The 15,121-nt window shown below is 44.5% G+C and overlaps 3 protein-coding genes across 9 annotated transcripts in view; all 3 read right to left on the bottom strand.

Moving 5' to 3' along the window:
* Nucleotides 1-104: 104 nt before the first annotated feature.
* aco1 (aconitase 1, soluble) lies at nucleotides 105-10,159 on the bottom strand. 4 transcript variants are annotated; one of them, XM_062449077.1, is made up of 21 exons: nucleotides 10,034-10,159; nucleotides 7,927-8,061; nucleotides 7,549-7,717; nucleotides 7,202-7,339; nucleotides 7,040-7,127; nucleotides 6,731-6,914; nucleotides 5,812-5,951; nucleotides 5,393-5,564; nucleotides 5,136-5,236; nucleotides 4,863-4,979; nucleotides 4,326-4,485; nucleotides 3,949-4,084; nucleotides 3,718-3,802; nucleotides 3,432-3,588; nucleotides 3,208-3,332; nucleotides 3,015-3,119; nucleotides 2,769-2,911; nucleotides 2,439-2,586; nucleotides 2,213-2,335; nucleotides 1,861-2,046; nucleotides 105-1,109 (listed from the first exon to the last, which is right to left on the bottom strand). In XM_062449077.1, exons 2-21 carry the CDS (start codon nucleotides 8,021-8,023, stop codon nucleotides 993-995), a joined length of 2,691 nt encoding a protein of 896 aa, XP_062305061.1. In that variant the 5' UTR covers nucleotides 8,024-8,061; nucleotides 10,034-10,159; the 3' UTR covers nucleotides 105-992. The 4 variants fall into 4 exon arrangements, with proteins under 4 accessions (XP_062305061.1, XP_062305060.1, XP_062305062.1 ...); XM_062449076.1 differs by having other exon boundaries at nucleotides 7,927-8,064; nucleotides 10,034-10,153; XM_062449078.1 differs by having other exon boundaries at nucleotides 7,040-7,109; nucleotides 7,927-8,064; nucleotides 10,034-10,153.
* A 451-nt stretch (nucleotides 10,160-10,610) lies between these two features.
* The window catches only part of LOC134009694 (leucine-rich melanocyte differentiation-associated protein), a 106,132-nt gene continuing 101,621 nt past the window's right edge, over nucleotides 10,611-15,121 (bottom strand). The window contains 5 exon segments of the mRNA XM_062449288.1: nucleotides 10,611-10,978; nucleotides 11,278-11,355; nucleotides 11,456-11,647; nucleotides 12,043-12,325; nucleotides 12,863-14,709. Of these exon segments, the coding sequence (XP_062305272.1) occupies nucleotides 10,831-10,978; nucleotides 11,278-11,355; nucleotides 11,456-11,647; nucleotides 12,043-12,230 (606 nt within the window). The 5' untranslated portion in view covers nucleotides 12,231-12,325; nucleotides 12,863-14,709 and the 3' untranslated portion in view covers nucleotides 10,611-10,830.
* LOC134009690 (ADAMTS-like protein 1) overlaps nucleotides 13,383-15,121 on the bottom strand; it is a 56,874-nt gene continuing 55,135 nt past the window's right edge. For 3 of the 4 annotated variants that reach the window (XM_062449280.1, XM_062449282.1, XM_062449283.1), the window contains one exon: nucleotides 13,383-14,865. In XM_062449280.1, coding sequence (XP_062305264.1) covers nucleotides 14,756-14,865 — 110 coding nt within the window. In that variant the 3' untranslated portion in view covers nucleotides 13,383-14,755. Of the gene's footprint in view, nucleotides 14,906-15,121 lie in introns of all 4 variants that reach the window. The other variant, XM_062449281.1, reaches the window with a different exon arrangement.

Here is a 15,121-nt window from a genome sequence, read left to right as displayed (position 1 = left end):
AGTAAATCAACCTCTTCACTACTAAAAGACAGCACGAGACCCTAACCCTCCTCATGACAGGCTAATCTGGGGCCACAGAATAACTAGACACCACATGGTAGAACTTCATTCAGTAGGCTTTTATTGACCAAATGGCTCAATTAAATCAACAAGTTGCTAAATTAATAATTATTCTCGTTTCAAGACAGTGTTTAAATTCATGATAATTCACCGATTGCTTGCTTAATAATGACAGCGGGGACAGAACAATAAAACATAATGGGCTTCAGTTACGCAAAACAACATTCAACTGCCTCACAGTTGCTAGTATGATTAAGATAACTTAGTGCAGAGGCAAATGACGAAATGGGGAGGCACAACGACAGCTTCCATACTAGAGGGTTAATATCTTCAACCTAATCACTTAAGGCAAAATGTCTTCAACTTGACAACATACACAGCATTGGCAAAGTCTTTTCTGCATCCTCTGGCATGCACAGTGAATCCCAGCCTTCACTAACAGAGCTGTTTTGGGTTGTTGTTGACCACTGGGAGTAAACTGAGCGTGGTAGCTCTCGACCTCGAAAATAAAACACTGAAGATTCGAGTTGAAATGGAGGAAAATGACAGGACAACGGACAACAGGGTTCAGCCAACCTGGAGAGGCTGGTGTGGAATTGCTACCAATCTGTATTGGGGGGAAGGGGGGGGGGGGGGTGGAGGCTAATGCAGCAATGTTGAGGTAGGGCAATGGGGTTTCTGTTTAGGTCTACAGTGTTCTGGGTCACCAGACTACCATATCCAATGATCAAAGTGTTGCCATGAAAATAACGAAGGCAATATAAATGTGTGCAGGACCAGGTCTCTTCTTGTCCTGACCTAACCCCTAAGCCAGGATTAGCGCCAATTAAATGAACCCTAACCCAAATCATAAAGACAGGAGCCAGGATGCTCATCCAGCCTCATAACAATTCCATGTGCGTGTTTAGTATGGCTTGCCTTGTCAAAAGGGTCTAGTCGGTGGACATCTTGCGGATCATGTAGTTAAGGATGCCTCCATGGTGGAAGTACGTCATCTCTACATCTGTGTCAAACCTCATCAGGACCTGGAATGTTTTGCCGGTGTCGAGCTGTGATTGGGACACACAGACGAGGGGATTGTTAGGAGACACAGTCATTGGTTGAGCTTCCAATGCAGTCCCAGTACAGGAACCCTTCCTTACTACCATGACAACGCACAGCATACAGAACCATCAACAACGTTGTGAATGTGAGTTTGGACAGTTTTAGTCACAAAGCCTTAAAGCACTTCCAACTGGAACATGGGAGTACCGTACCTTAACACTAACCGTCCTCCTGGGAGTACCGTACCTTAACACTAACCATCCTCCTGGGAGTACCGTACCTTAACACTAACCGTCCTCCTGGGAGTACTGTACCTTAACACTAACCGTCCTCCTGGGAGTACCGTACCTTAACACTAACCGTCCTCCTGGGAGTACCGTACCTTAACACTAACCGTCCTCCTGGGAGTACCGTACCTTAACACTAACCGTCCTCCTGGGAGTACCGTACCTTAACACTAACCGTCCTCCTGGGAGTACCGTACCTTAACACTAACCGTCCTCCTGGGAGTACCGTACCTTAACACTAACCATCCTCCTGGGAGTACCGTACCTTAACACTAACCGTCCTCCTGGGAGTACCGTACCTTAACACTAACCGTCCTCCTGGGAGTACCGTACCTTAACACTAACCGTCCTCCTGGGAGTACCGTACCTTAACACTAACCGTCCTCCTGGGAGTACCGTACCTTAACACTAACCGTCCTCCTGGGAGTACCGTACCTTAACACTAACCATCCTCCTGGGAGTACCGTACCTTAACAGTGACCGTCATCCTGGGGGTGGGCTTCTCTGGGAAGACCACGGTGTAGCGCTCCTTGCCGGTCAGTCCCAGGCTGTCTGCGGTGTCTCCGGGCAGGTACTCCAGAGGGATGACCCCCATGCCCACCAGGTTGCTGCGGTGGATCCTCTCATAGCTCTCCGCCAGGACGGCCTTCACACCCTGGGGAGGCAGGAACAGCACAATACATGGCTTCACAAATGCTCGGTTCAAGGCCAAAAACCTGCCGAGTGAATCATCTGTTCCATGCCCCGTTTTAAGCTATAGAACCACAGTTCTTCTTCTGAACGTTTGAAGGCCCAAAGTCCTGTGTGTGCGGGAGGCGTACCAGCAGGAAGGGGCCTTTGGCGGCCCAGTCTCTGGAGCTGCCCGAGCCGTACTCCTTCCCCGCCAGGATGAGCAGCGGGGTGCCGGTCTCCTTGTACTTCTCGGCAGCGTCAAACACGTCCAGCTGGCACAGAAAACAGCAGGCAAGCAGTCAAGTCAAACGTTGGTCCAGCGAGTGGGAGCGTTTCCTGGGCGCTGGGACGGTTGGGGGTTAGGGCGCGTCTTACCATCTCTCCAGAGGGGATGTGCAGGGTGCGTGGTGCTTGCTTGTTGACGAACTTGTTGAAGAGACGGATGTTGGCGAACGTGCCCCGGGCCATCACGGCGTCGTTGCCACGGCGAGAGCCATAGGAGTTGAAGTCTCGTGGGTTCAGTCTGCACCGACAGACGCATTAAGACCTTATATTAAACCTTCAACAACACAACGTAACATGAAGGTGTTCCGAAATAAACCATTCAATGGATCCGGAAATGTCACTAAAGTATTTCATTTCATGGGATTTTAAATGAACACAAACACACTCCAGGGTACATATAACATAGAGTAGCTGCCTCACCCCCTGGTGGTCAGATAGCGGGCCGCAGGGCTCGTTCTGGCGATGTTCCCCGCAGGGGAGATGTGGTCCGTGGTCACGGAGTCCCCAAAGTTCAGCAGCACGTGGGCATCGGTTATGGATTTGATGGAAGCCAGTTCCTTTGTCTGGGCACGGCAAAGGGAGAGAGGAAGAGAGAGAGACACTGTAGAATATTGTCTGTGTGACTGTGCTAGGAAGGTCAGGCACAAGAACACGATGTTTCTGTACCAGGCCATGGAAGAAAGGGGGGGACTTGATGTAGGTGGATCTGGGGTCCCAGGGGTACAGCTTGTCCGAGGGAGCGTCCAGGGCGTTCCAGCGTTCATTCACCTTCTGCAAGAGGGACAAGAATAAAATTCGCTTGAAATCACCTTGGCAACAGCTGAAATCGAGGAAAAGGGGAAGGACCAAAAGAGCTGACCTCAATCTTCTCGTAGACTTCTTTAAACATGGATGGAATGACAAACTCCCGCTCGACGGCCTGGATCTCCTGTCTCGAGGGCCAGATGTCCCTCAGGAAGACCTCCTTCCCTTCTTTGTTCATAGCTAGAACCCCACCCGAGCAAGCCACATCAGAACTGACACTACTTAACCTGTGTGTTAAACAGCATTTATTTCCACATACGGGAATACGCCTGTACTTACCGACGGGTTCTTTATCAAAGTCGATCCTCACAGTACCAGCGATGGCGTATGCGATGACTAGAGGTGGAGAGGCCAAATAATTGGCTCTGGTATTAGGGTGGACCCGCCCCTCAAAGTTCCTGTTGCCTGATAGGACGCCAGCCGCAACCAGATCTCCCTAGACGAGGCCAGGCAGTGGAGTGGTCAACAATAGGTTTATATACCCCGTTACAAGAAAGTCAATTTAATGTAAATGATGATTAAAATGTGTCTACATATATTTAAGATTATATTATTTAGCAAGTACCTGAGTGATGGCCTCTACCACAGGTTCTGGGAGAGGCCCACTGTTTCCTATACACGTCATGCAGCCATAGCCAACCACCTCAAACCTAGGAGACAAAGAGAGGCGTTTATGTTCTTGTAAGACCTACCCAGTGGTCCTGATCCTGCCGACCTTAACCGAACACATCCCGTTCCCACAACCACATTTTTAACAGACGTGGAACGCATGTGTGCCGAGTGTGTGAAGACCTACCCAAGCTGGGAGAGGTAGTCCATCACTCCACTCTCCTTCAGGTAGTAGGTGACCACCCCGCTGCCCGGCGACAAGCTGGTTTTGATGTACGGCTTCACACTCAGCCCACATTCTATGGCCTTCTTAGCCAACAGCCCTGGAAAGCAATGCAACAAAGGGTTAAAAGATGAGTATACATTGTAAATTTTGGCAGGGGGGAAAATCTTGGGAAAGGTCACCGTCACGTCTGGTACGCCTAGCGAATTGTGTAGATTAAGGAGGGGGGGGGGGGGGGGGAATATGAACTTGTTTCTTTTCCATTCAAGTGTTAAAACAATTGGCCCTTGTCTTGGTTCTGTAGCAGTAGTAATATGAGGTGTAATGATGGTGTTCCGTACCGGCCCCCAGCATGACCGAGGGGTTGCTGGTGTTGGTGCAGCTGGTGATGGCTGCGATGACCACGGACCCGTGGGAGAGAGAGTAGTCTTTGTCTTTAAACTGGAAGGGAACCACTGCCTCGTGGCTCTCTGCAGCCACCTGGAACCCCTTAAAGCCTTGCTGTAATCACAAAACAAAACACAGAAAGGGTTAAAACATGAAGAAAACAGAGGCTTGGGTATACCTGTGGTGATAACCTGCACGGTGGATAACGTTTCACATTTTAATTGGGCCGTAAAGTCTACCAAAAATGCTCTCATGCTCTCTTGTCTTTGTACAGTGCTCATATTTTCATAAACATTGACTTTCCAGCCAGGATATGACATTTTACATGTAGTGCCTTCAAATATAAAATAATTCATGCAAATTCCTTTAGTCATTATTGAACTGGTTTCTGTGTTTTAAAAACGGCATTGGTCTCCTCGGAAGTCCTAGATAATGCGTGTTCAGAAGGATGACAGGAGAGGTGGAAGGAGCAGTCAGGTACGTGGCCGTACCTTGGCCCCCAGGCAGGACTCAAAGTCTGTCTTCATGTCGGACACAGCCACCCTGTCCTGGGGCCTCTTAGGGCCGCTGCAGCAGGGAACCACCGAGCTCAGATCCAACTCAAACACCTATGAAGACGTGAAGGGAGAAGTGTCGTATGGATGGACAGGAAGCAGAGAAAAAGATGTACAGACATCCGTTAAAGATGCTCACGGATGTTCCCATTGATATGACGATATCTAAACAGCTACGAAAGCTAGCCCTTCCTGATAGGAGCAGCCTACCTGTGTGAACTCTGGGTCCTGCGATTCGTTGTTGTAGTCTCGGAACATGCCCACGGCCTTCAGATAGCTGCTGATGTAAGCCAGCTTCTCAGCATCTCGCCCTGGCCAGAGGGAAAGAGAGGGCGTTCAGATCCACTACTAACTAACTAACTCACATACACACACACACACACAGACACTACTCAAGCTTCAACCAATCCCATGGCAGCATAGCCGAGCAGTTAGCCAAGCAGGGTCCTGGAGGTGTTCCTGCTCACCCGTCTGCTCCAGGTACTGGACGCTGACGTTGTCCACGGGGAAGAAGGCGGCCGTGGCGCCGTACTCGGGACACATGTTGGCGATGGTGGCTCTGTCGGCGATGGACAGCTGGCCCACGCCCGGGCCGAAAAACTCCACAAACTTGCCCACCACGCCTACCTGGCGCAGGTGCTGCAGGGAGGAGGAGGAGGGGATGAGAGGACGACAGGATGAGAAGAGGTCCCCATATCTGAATCTCTTTAGGAAGTATAGCATCACTGTAGTAGAACGGTCTTCATACTTCACAGAATCACATATCTAAATTAGTAAAGTAGTTCCCTCATGATGCTATATGAAAAACATGGGAAAGATTGGGAGGGGGGGGGGCTAATAAAATAAGTAGAAGTTTATATAATATAGTAGATATTATCCTTGTTACCTTGGTGACAGTGAGAACAATATCCGTGGAGGTAATCAGCTTGTTCGGGCTTCCAAACAGCCGATAGCCAATCACCTCAGGGAGCACCATGCTGATGGGCTGGCCCAGCATTACAGCTTCTGCCTCTATGCCACCGACTCCTAGATAACAGAAATACTTCTGAATGGTACAACATTGTAACCAGGCACCTCAAGGTCATTTCTGTAAGAATGTCCAGTGTTCTATGCACTTAGTCAGTATTTCTAAACCCTGGTCCTGGGGAGCCCCTTCCCTGCATGTTCTAATCTAGATGTTTCCGTGCTCCAACACACCTGTTTGACATGAATGATCATTACCATGCTTCTGCAGAGCTTGATAACGACCCATTCATTTGAACCAGGTGTGTTGGAGCAGGGAAACATTGGAGTTGAGAAACACAGCACTACATGAATGAAACATTGTACAAATAGGAACATAAATTAGACTTTTGTTAGAAACCCAAATGTGTAGAAGTGTATTGAGTGGATTGCACATGTTTTGTTTTCACTGTGGTGCTTCTATTTCACTCATTTTAATTCTCATGCTTTTTTTTCTTTGTTCTTGTTTGTACAAATCATTCATGTGTGCAGGCCTGCAGGAGTGAGCCTTGCAGAGGTTGAAACAGCAGTTCAGCAGTGTGTATGTGTGTGTGTGTGCGTGCGTGCGAGACCATGCGTGTGACTGTGTGTGTGTGTCACCCTGTGCACCAGGAGAAGTGCACATTGGAGAATGAGCCTAAACCGGACCCCACTGAAGAACAGGCTTGGTGTTATGCACAGAACATTTTATATTTACATTTATAAAATACTTTATTTAGTTAAGCATTTAAAAATGGTTTTGGACAACTTCAACTACTAAAAGCACAGCCATACTAAAGCTATGGACTGGAGATAGGCCTTACCCCAGCCCAGGACACCCAGCCCATCGATCATGGTGGTGTGGGAGTCTGTGCCCACCAGGCTGTCAGGGTAGTAGAAGCCATCCTGTTGGAACACCACCCGGGCGAGGTACTCCAGGTTGACCTGGTGCACAATCCCAGAGCCAGGGGGGATGATTCGCATGTTCTTGAACGCATTCGAGCCCCACTGTAGAAAAAGACCATGAATGATAGAATTGAAAACCCAATACTTCAGGGCAGGACAGTCGTCAAAAGGTGGGAGGGTCTGTCAAGCGTCATCATACAGCAGCTTGACTCATGATGAACTGATACCTTCAGGAACTCAAACCGCTCTCGGTTTCTGTCAAATTCCAAGTCCTGGTTTTTCTGGAGGCTATCCGACCTTGAGGTTGAATTAGAACTGTATTAAGGTTATTGTTATCTTGAAACCCCTTTGTAGGAATAGAGATGGCTTTAACGCTAAACCCCTCTTACTTTCTGTTGAAGTCCACCTGAATAGAATGATCGATGACCAGGTCAGCTGGACAGACAGGGTTGATCCTCTCTGGATCCCCTCCCAGTTTCTTCACTGCATCGCGCATGGCAGCAAAGTCCACCACCGCAGGTACCCCACTGCAAGGCAGAAGCAAGTGCAAATATTGCATGTTTGTCCTGGACAGGTGAGGTTCCATCGCTATTTACCGTTAGTCTGGAGCGCAAATTCATTACACAATACATCACTGAAAGTCATCCAAGATTGTCATTTCTAACACAACATTTCTTCAGGTCAGTATTGAGCTCTCCCTCTCCTGACTGTACGTAAGCGCTCTGGGCTGACTCACGTGAAGTCCTGCAGGATGACGCGGGCGGGTCTGAACGGCACCTCCACGCTCTGGCTCTGGGTCTGCTTCCAGTTCAGGATGCTCTCCACGTCCGCCTGCTTCACCAGGAACTCGTCACAGTTCCTGACGGCCGACTCCAGCAGCACGCGGATGGAGAACGGGAGACGCTCTGAGCCAAACACACAGGAGAGCCTTTTAGACTGACTGTTAGCAAATACAACCGTTTCATTTGACTGGGATAAATGCTGTCGGCCTTACACTGGCAAATTGATCCGATATCTTCTGGAGTGAATTTAATGCCTTTCGCTAATCAAATGTCTCCAAATATGGTGAACACTACAACAGTCGACAGCCATGGGCGGTGACATAGTCTCTTACCATATCTGGGGTCTCCAAGTTTTGAGAGGTTGTAGAACTTGTGTTCTGGGTGACTTGGGTCTAGATCCTCAACGATGTGGGCGAAAGGATTAGTCATGCTGAGTCCTTTCCCTCTTTCCTCCAGAAATGCACTGTCTTCTTCAAAATAAAATAGGGTGAGTTAAATCCCTATTCATCTAGCACCAAGACTAAATCTTACAAGTACTGTGTATGCACACATACACACCAAACTGTAAAAACAGACAACTCAAGTCTAGACTACTGTACCCTGACGTTACTCTCAAACGGACGATTCTGGAAAGCCAACCAGTGTGATTAGCTGTCTACTTAAGGGCAGCATGTTTTTTTTCACTGGAGAGGGCTGATATGACTTGCATTTTTTACCACGCCCCTCTTCATGAACTGGAAAGATTATTAACATGGTGCAGTCCAAAGGTGGAGTCCCAGTCACCTCATGATGACATCACGTGTGATGCACTCTTTCTTTAATGGACTTGACTGTCTTGTGTATATGAAATATAAACGGGCAAAGGTTTACATTTAGTCATTTAGTAGACGCTCTTATCCAGAGCGACTTACAGTAAGTACAGGGACATTCCCCCGAGGCAAGTAGGGTGAAGTGCCTTGCCCAAGGACACAACATAATTTGGCACAGCCTGGAAATAGAACCAGCAACCTTCTGATTACTAGCCCGATTCCCTAACCACTCAGCCACCTGACTCCCTTTTAGCAACATAAAGCCCATATGTAGACCCAGGAGGCTTTAATGGACACTTCCTACAAAAGTAGTGGAACTGAAATTCTACGACAACAATTCTATGAAATGACAGATGTGACATGGACTTTAGTACTACAGCGAGTTACGTCAGAGCAAGTGTCCGAGCAAGTGGCCACTACTACGAGACACCTGACGAGGGAGAGCGAATCAAAACTTCAACGTGGATCACGCATTTCCTGGTTCATGCATGTTTATGCAATAACACAACCCTAATCTTATCTTTGAGGCATCTTGGCGATGTGTCAATTATTGTGAACAAAATGAGCATTCTTGTTATGGACATTACCATGTTTTATATCAGTGGACATGATAACTAACCTAACTTCTAGCTCATTACAATTCTGTAGTCCACGTGTTTTTGATATTGTAACATAACCCATGTAGGCTAGATAAAAACAGCCCTTCTAATTTCCTGATTTAAGTCAACTCTATTCTTTTTGTTGGCAAATTTTCCAATTGTATAAAAAACGGTCTGATGAAACACTTCTGAAAGGGAAAAGGGCTTCAAATAAGCTTCAACTGTTAACGTTCAGGACAAAGCTTTAGGTGCAGATGGTGAGCACTATGCATTTTGATCAGTGAAATCTTGAAGCAATTGTGTCAAGGAATGTTGTCAAACGTCAACCCATATCCTTCTCTGTATCACTGAATGTGTAGCGTGGGTGTAAACTGAACATTTCAACCCTGCATTTGTGGATTTTTTCCCTGTGAAAACCTGAAATAGCAGTCAGGTAATGACGGCCAGTGAGACTTGAGTGAGTCAGGCCTTACACTATGATTCTTGGTAACAGCATGCTGTTGGAGTTACCTCATCGCCAAAAATGTTCAGAAAAAGGGCTCACTCATTGGATAGAGAGAAAGCCCTTGTAACACACTCGCCACCGATACTTATGCAATTTAAGGATTATGAGACAAAAATGTGATTTCTACATAATGTGGGCCCATAATGGCTCCACGTCAGTGACGATTGCAAGCTCTGCTCAGTATAATAGCCTGAGCTAACCTCATTCCAAGGATTTAACCTAAGCTGACCCCAAGACCTCGAAAAAGTGAGTCTTCGAGAATGTCAAGTTAGGCAGTTCCACTTCCCCAAATTACGACTATCTAGCTAACTAGCTAAGATAGCTAGGTTAGGTCTACCATACCATCGGTAATTCCTTGAGGTTGACACAACAAGCTAGCCTGGCTAGCTTGCTAAACTAGGTACTTTCATTAGTTGGCTAGCTAAGCAAAAGCTTTCCGCCCGAGTTATAAATAATAACAGCTAATCTCGATTAACAATGTTAAAATATTGAACATTTTCTGAAATAATGCTGTTTCGTGACTTACTTGTGTACGCACAGAAAAGGAGCGGAACAGCCGTCGTTGCCAAGCTAGTAACGTTAGCTTGTACCTAGATGGATCTGTCAGAAAAAAGTACTTCCGCATCATGTGCTAAATTGACGTCACGGTGTGTGTCGCAGAAAGTCTTCAAAACAAATGCCATCATATTATTGTAGGGAAATGTATATTATATGTTGGCCTATTGTATCATTAACAAAGTTCGGGAAGCGTCTGAATTTTTGCATTGAATTTATCCTGTCAACCAAGTTAGAGATAGGGTTCGATTTGTTGCTGATAAATGAAAAGTTGTAGGCATACATATTAGACTCAAAATTAATTCTATGTAAAAATTGTTTTGATTGATCTTGAATTTGTTTCTCATTACGTGGTACAATGATCAAATTTACTGCTACAGATGTTCTACCATAATTTATTAATCAGGATTTGGATCCGAATAAAATGTATGCTATGAATGTATTTATTGTATGGTACATACATATAAATGTAAATGTAATGTAAACATATAATGACTGTAGGCTTGTAAGTGTTCCTCACCTTTGGCAATTTGCAATTTAAATATTTTAATAGTTAAATGCACAAACCTACACAATAAGAAAATATGGGATGAGCCATGAAGAGGTTGTATACAATTTGTGTTTCTGTTGCATGTGTATATTAGTTCAGTCTATTAGTTCAGTCTATTAAGTCAGGGCATTATAATAATGTCTCTGGTATCTCTATGTATCTTATCCTCTTCTTTTTAAGATCAGGGCATAACTTCAGTTCAGGTAGATTTGCAGGATTCACTGCTGAAGCTCGGACCTCCTTTTTTTACTTCCTTCTCTGGTTCTCTGCATCTTGTAGGTTTTCTTAGCCTGGACTCTCTCCTTCTCCAGAACCTCTGTATCGTCCAGAATCTCCAGGCCAGGAACCTGGCTGATCACATACTGTCTGTTGGGGTACAACGACACACTGGCCAACATGTACTGTATGTAATGTGTGTGAACAAATCGTTTTCTAAGGAACATGTATGTGATACATATGTGTTCACAGTTACATACAGTCGATCCAATACTTAACACGTTACACTTCACTGACTATTCATACAGTAGATTGTTCCCTTTGAGTTAACATCTCAAGGTCGTAGCAGAGGATTTACTATACTTAGGCTTAACCAAACTAATTAACTAACTAACTAAAAGATGAGCAAATAAAGTATATTCCTATATAATTTGTTTAATAACGCTTACCTATAGTCTAAGTACTGGGTAAAGCTCCCTCCATTGAAGTAGCTAGGCGCTGCCTCGTTGTTCATCATGCTGAGAATCCTGCAATCAACAATCACTGGAATGTCACAGCACATCCCTGTGTGGTTAAAATGATAAAGCCCCAATTATAAAGCCCTCTCAAATATTCCATAAGTCTCACTTGATGTTAGGGAATTTGCATCGTATTTCCTCCACAAAGATGGGCAGATTGCTAATCTTGTTCTTGTTGATCCACACAGTGGTGATTCTGGGCATGTAAGGGAACTTGACATGGGACGAGTAGTTGTTGCAGTCCAGAATAAGAGTGCTCAACCTGTCCATCTCTCCCAACAGAGCAGGGTTCCGTTAATGGCTGAATGAAGGAGAAACGGTTCAACAGTGACACCATCTTAGTGTTGTTGATGTCAGTGTCTTCAGTGTTTGAGTGATCTGTTTGTTTGAGAGAGACAAAGTGGAGGGAACTATCATTGAATTCATGACAAACAGATTTTCTCTGCACTAGAAATATTGACAAGTGTGATCTCAAATATGCAGGTTGCATGTGCACCGAGCACTGTTCATGTGTGTGTTTCTGTGGGGCCGAATGCGAGCGCTGAAGCTCTATATATTGAATATGGACAAAATCCAATACCTCACCAGTTGTAAAATGCCATCAACTTTGCAGTGGAGATGCTATAATGCTCTGGACACTTCCGTGTGAGTGTATATACTTTCCTTGTGCAGATCTATCTAAACACAGAAGGATACTCCTCCAAGAGGTTGTAACTGAGGTCCAGCACTTCCAAGGTATCACGCTGGGCTAAGATGATATCATAGGGGATCTCCAACATGCTCTGGTAGGCAAAGGAGAGCCTCTTCAGGCCCAGAACCTGGGGGGGTCGCCCTGGCTGGCCCAGAGCAGGAACCTGGGCAGGTAGGAGCGTGTCTGCTTCCATGACAACCCCAAGCTAAAGCTCCTCAGCATGTGTCTCCTTTCTACCAAAGACCCACACTTTAAGATTCATGGTGTGGAAAGGTAAAATATCCAACCCTAAAAACAAAGTTACAATGACATTATTGAAGGTGCTTTGGTTTTATTTGATTAGAGTTTAAAGTTAGTAGTTAGTAAGGTTGGCAAATATTTGAGCTATGCCGTGTTTTGAATTTGATTATTATAAGAGGAGCACAAACAGGGACTGGCTGAGAACGATTTTCATGCCCAGGCTAGGTTATTGTGAAAAACTCTCTCAAAGCTTGGCTAATATTCTGTATGAATGACTATGAATGAATGACTTCTAAACTAATTATTTTCCACATCCTTCCAACTGATTTGATTACTGGTGTGTCACAGGGTAATCAATTTAATAATTCTGAGGGAAAGGATTGTTCCCAATAAAAATGTACAATGAAAATTGATTTGTGCTAGCATGGCTTCTGGCTGCAATTATTTCTCTTGCTCACTGTAAATACACAAAAACCAAAAAGCTCTTTTACAATTCTGTCACTGATGCATCAAAACAGTTGCATATAAAAACCACATCCTTCAAAAACACAGTACCGTTTAGCCATTCAGTTTGATCCAACTTACCAAAATGTTTTGTCAGCTTGTTTTCTTGCAGCTTTTCTCCGTCCCAAAGTGGCTCACTGCACATACAAGGCCCTCTTTCATGGCACAGGTTTAGATCACAAGACAGGGATAATCACATTGTTTTTTAACCCTTCCTCTGCAGGGTAGCTTCATGCTATGGTTCAGTTAATGGTTAAGTGAGTACATCCATTATATTCTTTATATACTTACAACATGAACACCAAATACATATTTAGGCCTTATTCATCTGTACATTTTGTTTTGTTTCTTTAACATCATGGACATGGACCCATATTGAGACAGTATATCTTTATTCCTAACTTTTGTATTATTGTTGTGAAGACTAAAACCACAGTCCAAGTCCATCAGAAACTATTAAGGGAATCAGATGTTTGTATTTGATCTGATGTGTGGATGACTTCAGTTTTAAACAAAAATAAATGTATTGTCTGGTTATGAACAAAAACACAGCAATTATGTGTAGCTGCTGTTGCACAAAGACAGAGGAATACCAGCTACATAGAAAAAAACACTACAAATACATTATTTAATTCTTTACAAAACAATTACATTTGCAGAGGAAACTATGACAATAAATAGTTGATAAACAATACAGATCACAAACACTAACCCAATTATACACTTAGTAAACATCATTACATCACTAGACTAAACTAAAAAAAAATAACTCCTGGCCTCACAGCTGCTTATGTTTATAGCAGTGGGAACATGAATATATCTTGCCTGGTCTCCCCAGAATTACTTTGTTTTCAGCTTTTAAAGCATTTACCTGGCCTAACACTTTTATAATATAAATATGACACCCTTTCTGACTGGACAGCAGCCTTTCCTGCCAACAAACAAGTATTTAGTGCACATCAAAACCAGGTTCAAAATAGAATCCTGTATCTAATTACTGAAGATATGCTTGATCAAGATTGTTTGGTAAAAAAAAGCCCTACCTCCACACAGCTAAAACTGTATTCCTTGACAACATAAAAAAAAGTGGTTTAATAAAAAATAAACTAAATTCAAACTCCAAGCCATGTTCTTAACAAAGAATTGAGTGCAAAACAGGTAACATGCCTTTATTTTTGTTAGCTGTACAGGTTCACATAGACCTTGTCAATATGAGTCGACCACTACACAAATCCAACCACAATAGTGCAATCTAAGCAGCAAGAATGAGGGTTTGTAGGAAACTACAAAGCCATTAGCATGAGCTTTCCACTAGAACCCTTCCTCTGCTTTATTTAGACCTTGTGATTCTTCTGCTAACTAACATGAGCCTTTAGTCCAGTCAGTTCTATCAGTACGAACCCTTTCTTATAATTGCCTTTCATTTACATTGGAGCATTTCGCAATTTTATCCAGCCATCATACTCTGTATTTCACAACACTATGTGCAAATATACATCTATTAAAAATTTATATTTCTAGGATTCTGAAAACAATAAAAAATACAGGAATTTTAAATGGAACTTTCAAGGAGAGTATTGTTGTAAAAGACAAACTTACAATATCCAGTGCTTAGAAAAAGCCCACTAATGTTCTACAGAGTTGTTCAACTCTGGTATCCCCAATGGAACTGTACGCTTCATCTATTTTTGTCGTCTGGAAATTTGTCATGTTCTGCAGGTTTACGAATGATAAAACATAACAAAACCAAAGCTTTCGTCAGGTTTAAATTAATAGTCACACAAATCCTTTAGTACACTCCCTCACTTTCCTTTGATGGATGGAGGAGGTTGGATGTCAGCTGTTCCCACCCGAAGCCTCCACACCCTCAAACGCTCTAAACTCCTGCCCCCCCCATCCTGACGCATCCTGACGGGGAGGTGTGGGCGCTGAGGTCATGCACCAGTCTCTTCTCTCCAACCTGCCCCCCCCCCTTCATGTGTCTTGGCAGGACTGACAACAGCGCGTCTTAAACTGTGGCAGCAAGCAGAGGTCCAGCTGTCGTACCTTCTCACAGTACCTGCTGCTGTCCAGACACTCGCCCGCTGAGGAACCGAGAGGAACAGGGTTTCAACGCACGGTTTCCTTTAACGGTGGTTCAGAAAAAGGAAAAGGTTGTATCTAATGAGACTCAGCTATGGTCTCCCCACTCACCTTGATAGCATTTTATCCACACACATGTTGATAACTATGGGCAGACATATGTTTTGCATTTTCACCACTGAGTGCATAATATAGTTCCAGTTAAAAAACATTATCATAGCCTGCAACATTCCACAACAGACGCAAAAAATCCCTCAT

The sequence above is a fragment of the Osmerus eperlanus genome, chromosome 23, assembly GCF_963692335.1.
Source record: "Osmerus eperlanus chromosome 23, fOsmEpe2.1, whole genome shotgun sequence".
Classification (NCBI taxonomy): Eukaryota; Metazoa; Chordata; class Actinopteri; order Osmeriformes; family Osmeridae; genus Osmerus; species Osmerus eperlanus.
Note: the sequence above shows the minus strand (reverse complement) of the source record. Positions and strands in the feature narration are given on the sequence as shown.

Coding starts and splice junctions, on each gene's coding strand:
- aco1 (XM_062449077.1), bottom strand. CDS start 8,023: ATGACTAATCCTTTCGCCCACATCGTTGAGGATCTAGACCCAAGTCAC. Junction 5,237..5,392: donor CCAGTACCTGGAGCAGACGG/GTGAGCAGGAAC, acceptor CCCTCTGGCCAG/GGCGAGATGCTGAGAAGCTG. Junction 4,980..5,135: donor AGGACCCAGAGTTCACACAG/GTAGGCTGCTCC, acceptor ACGTCTTCATAG/GTGTTTGAGTTGGATCTGAG.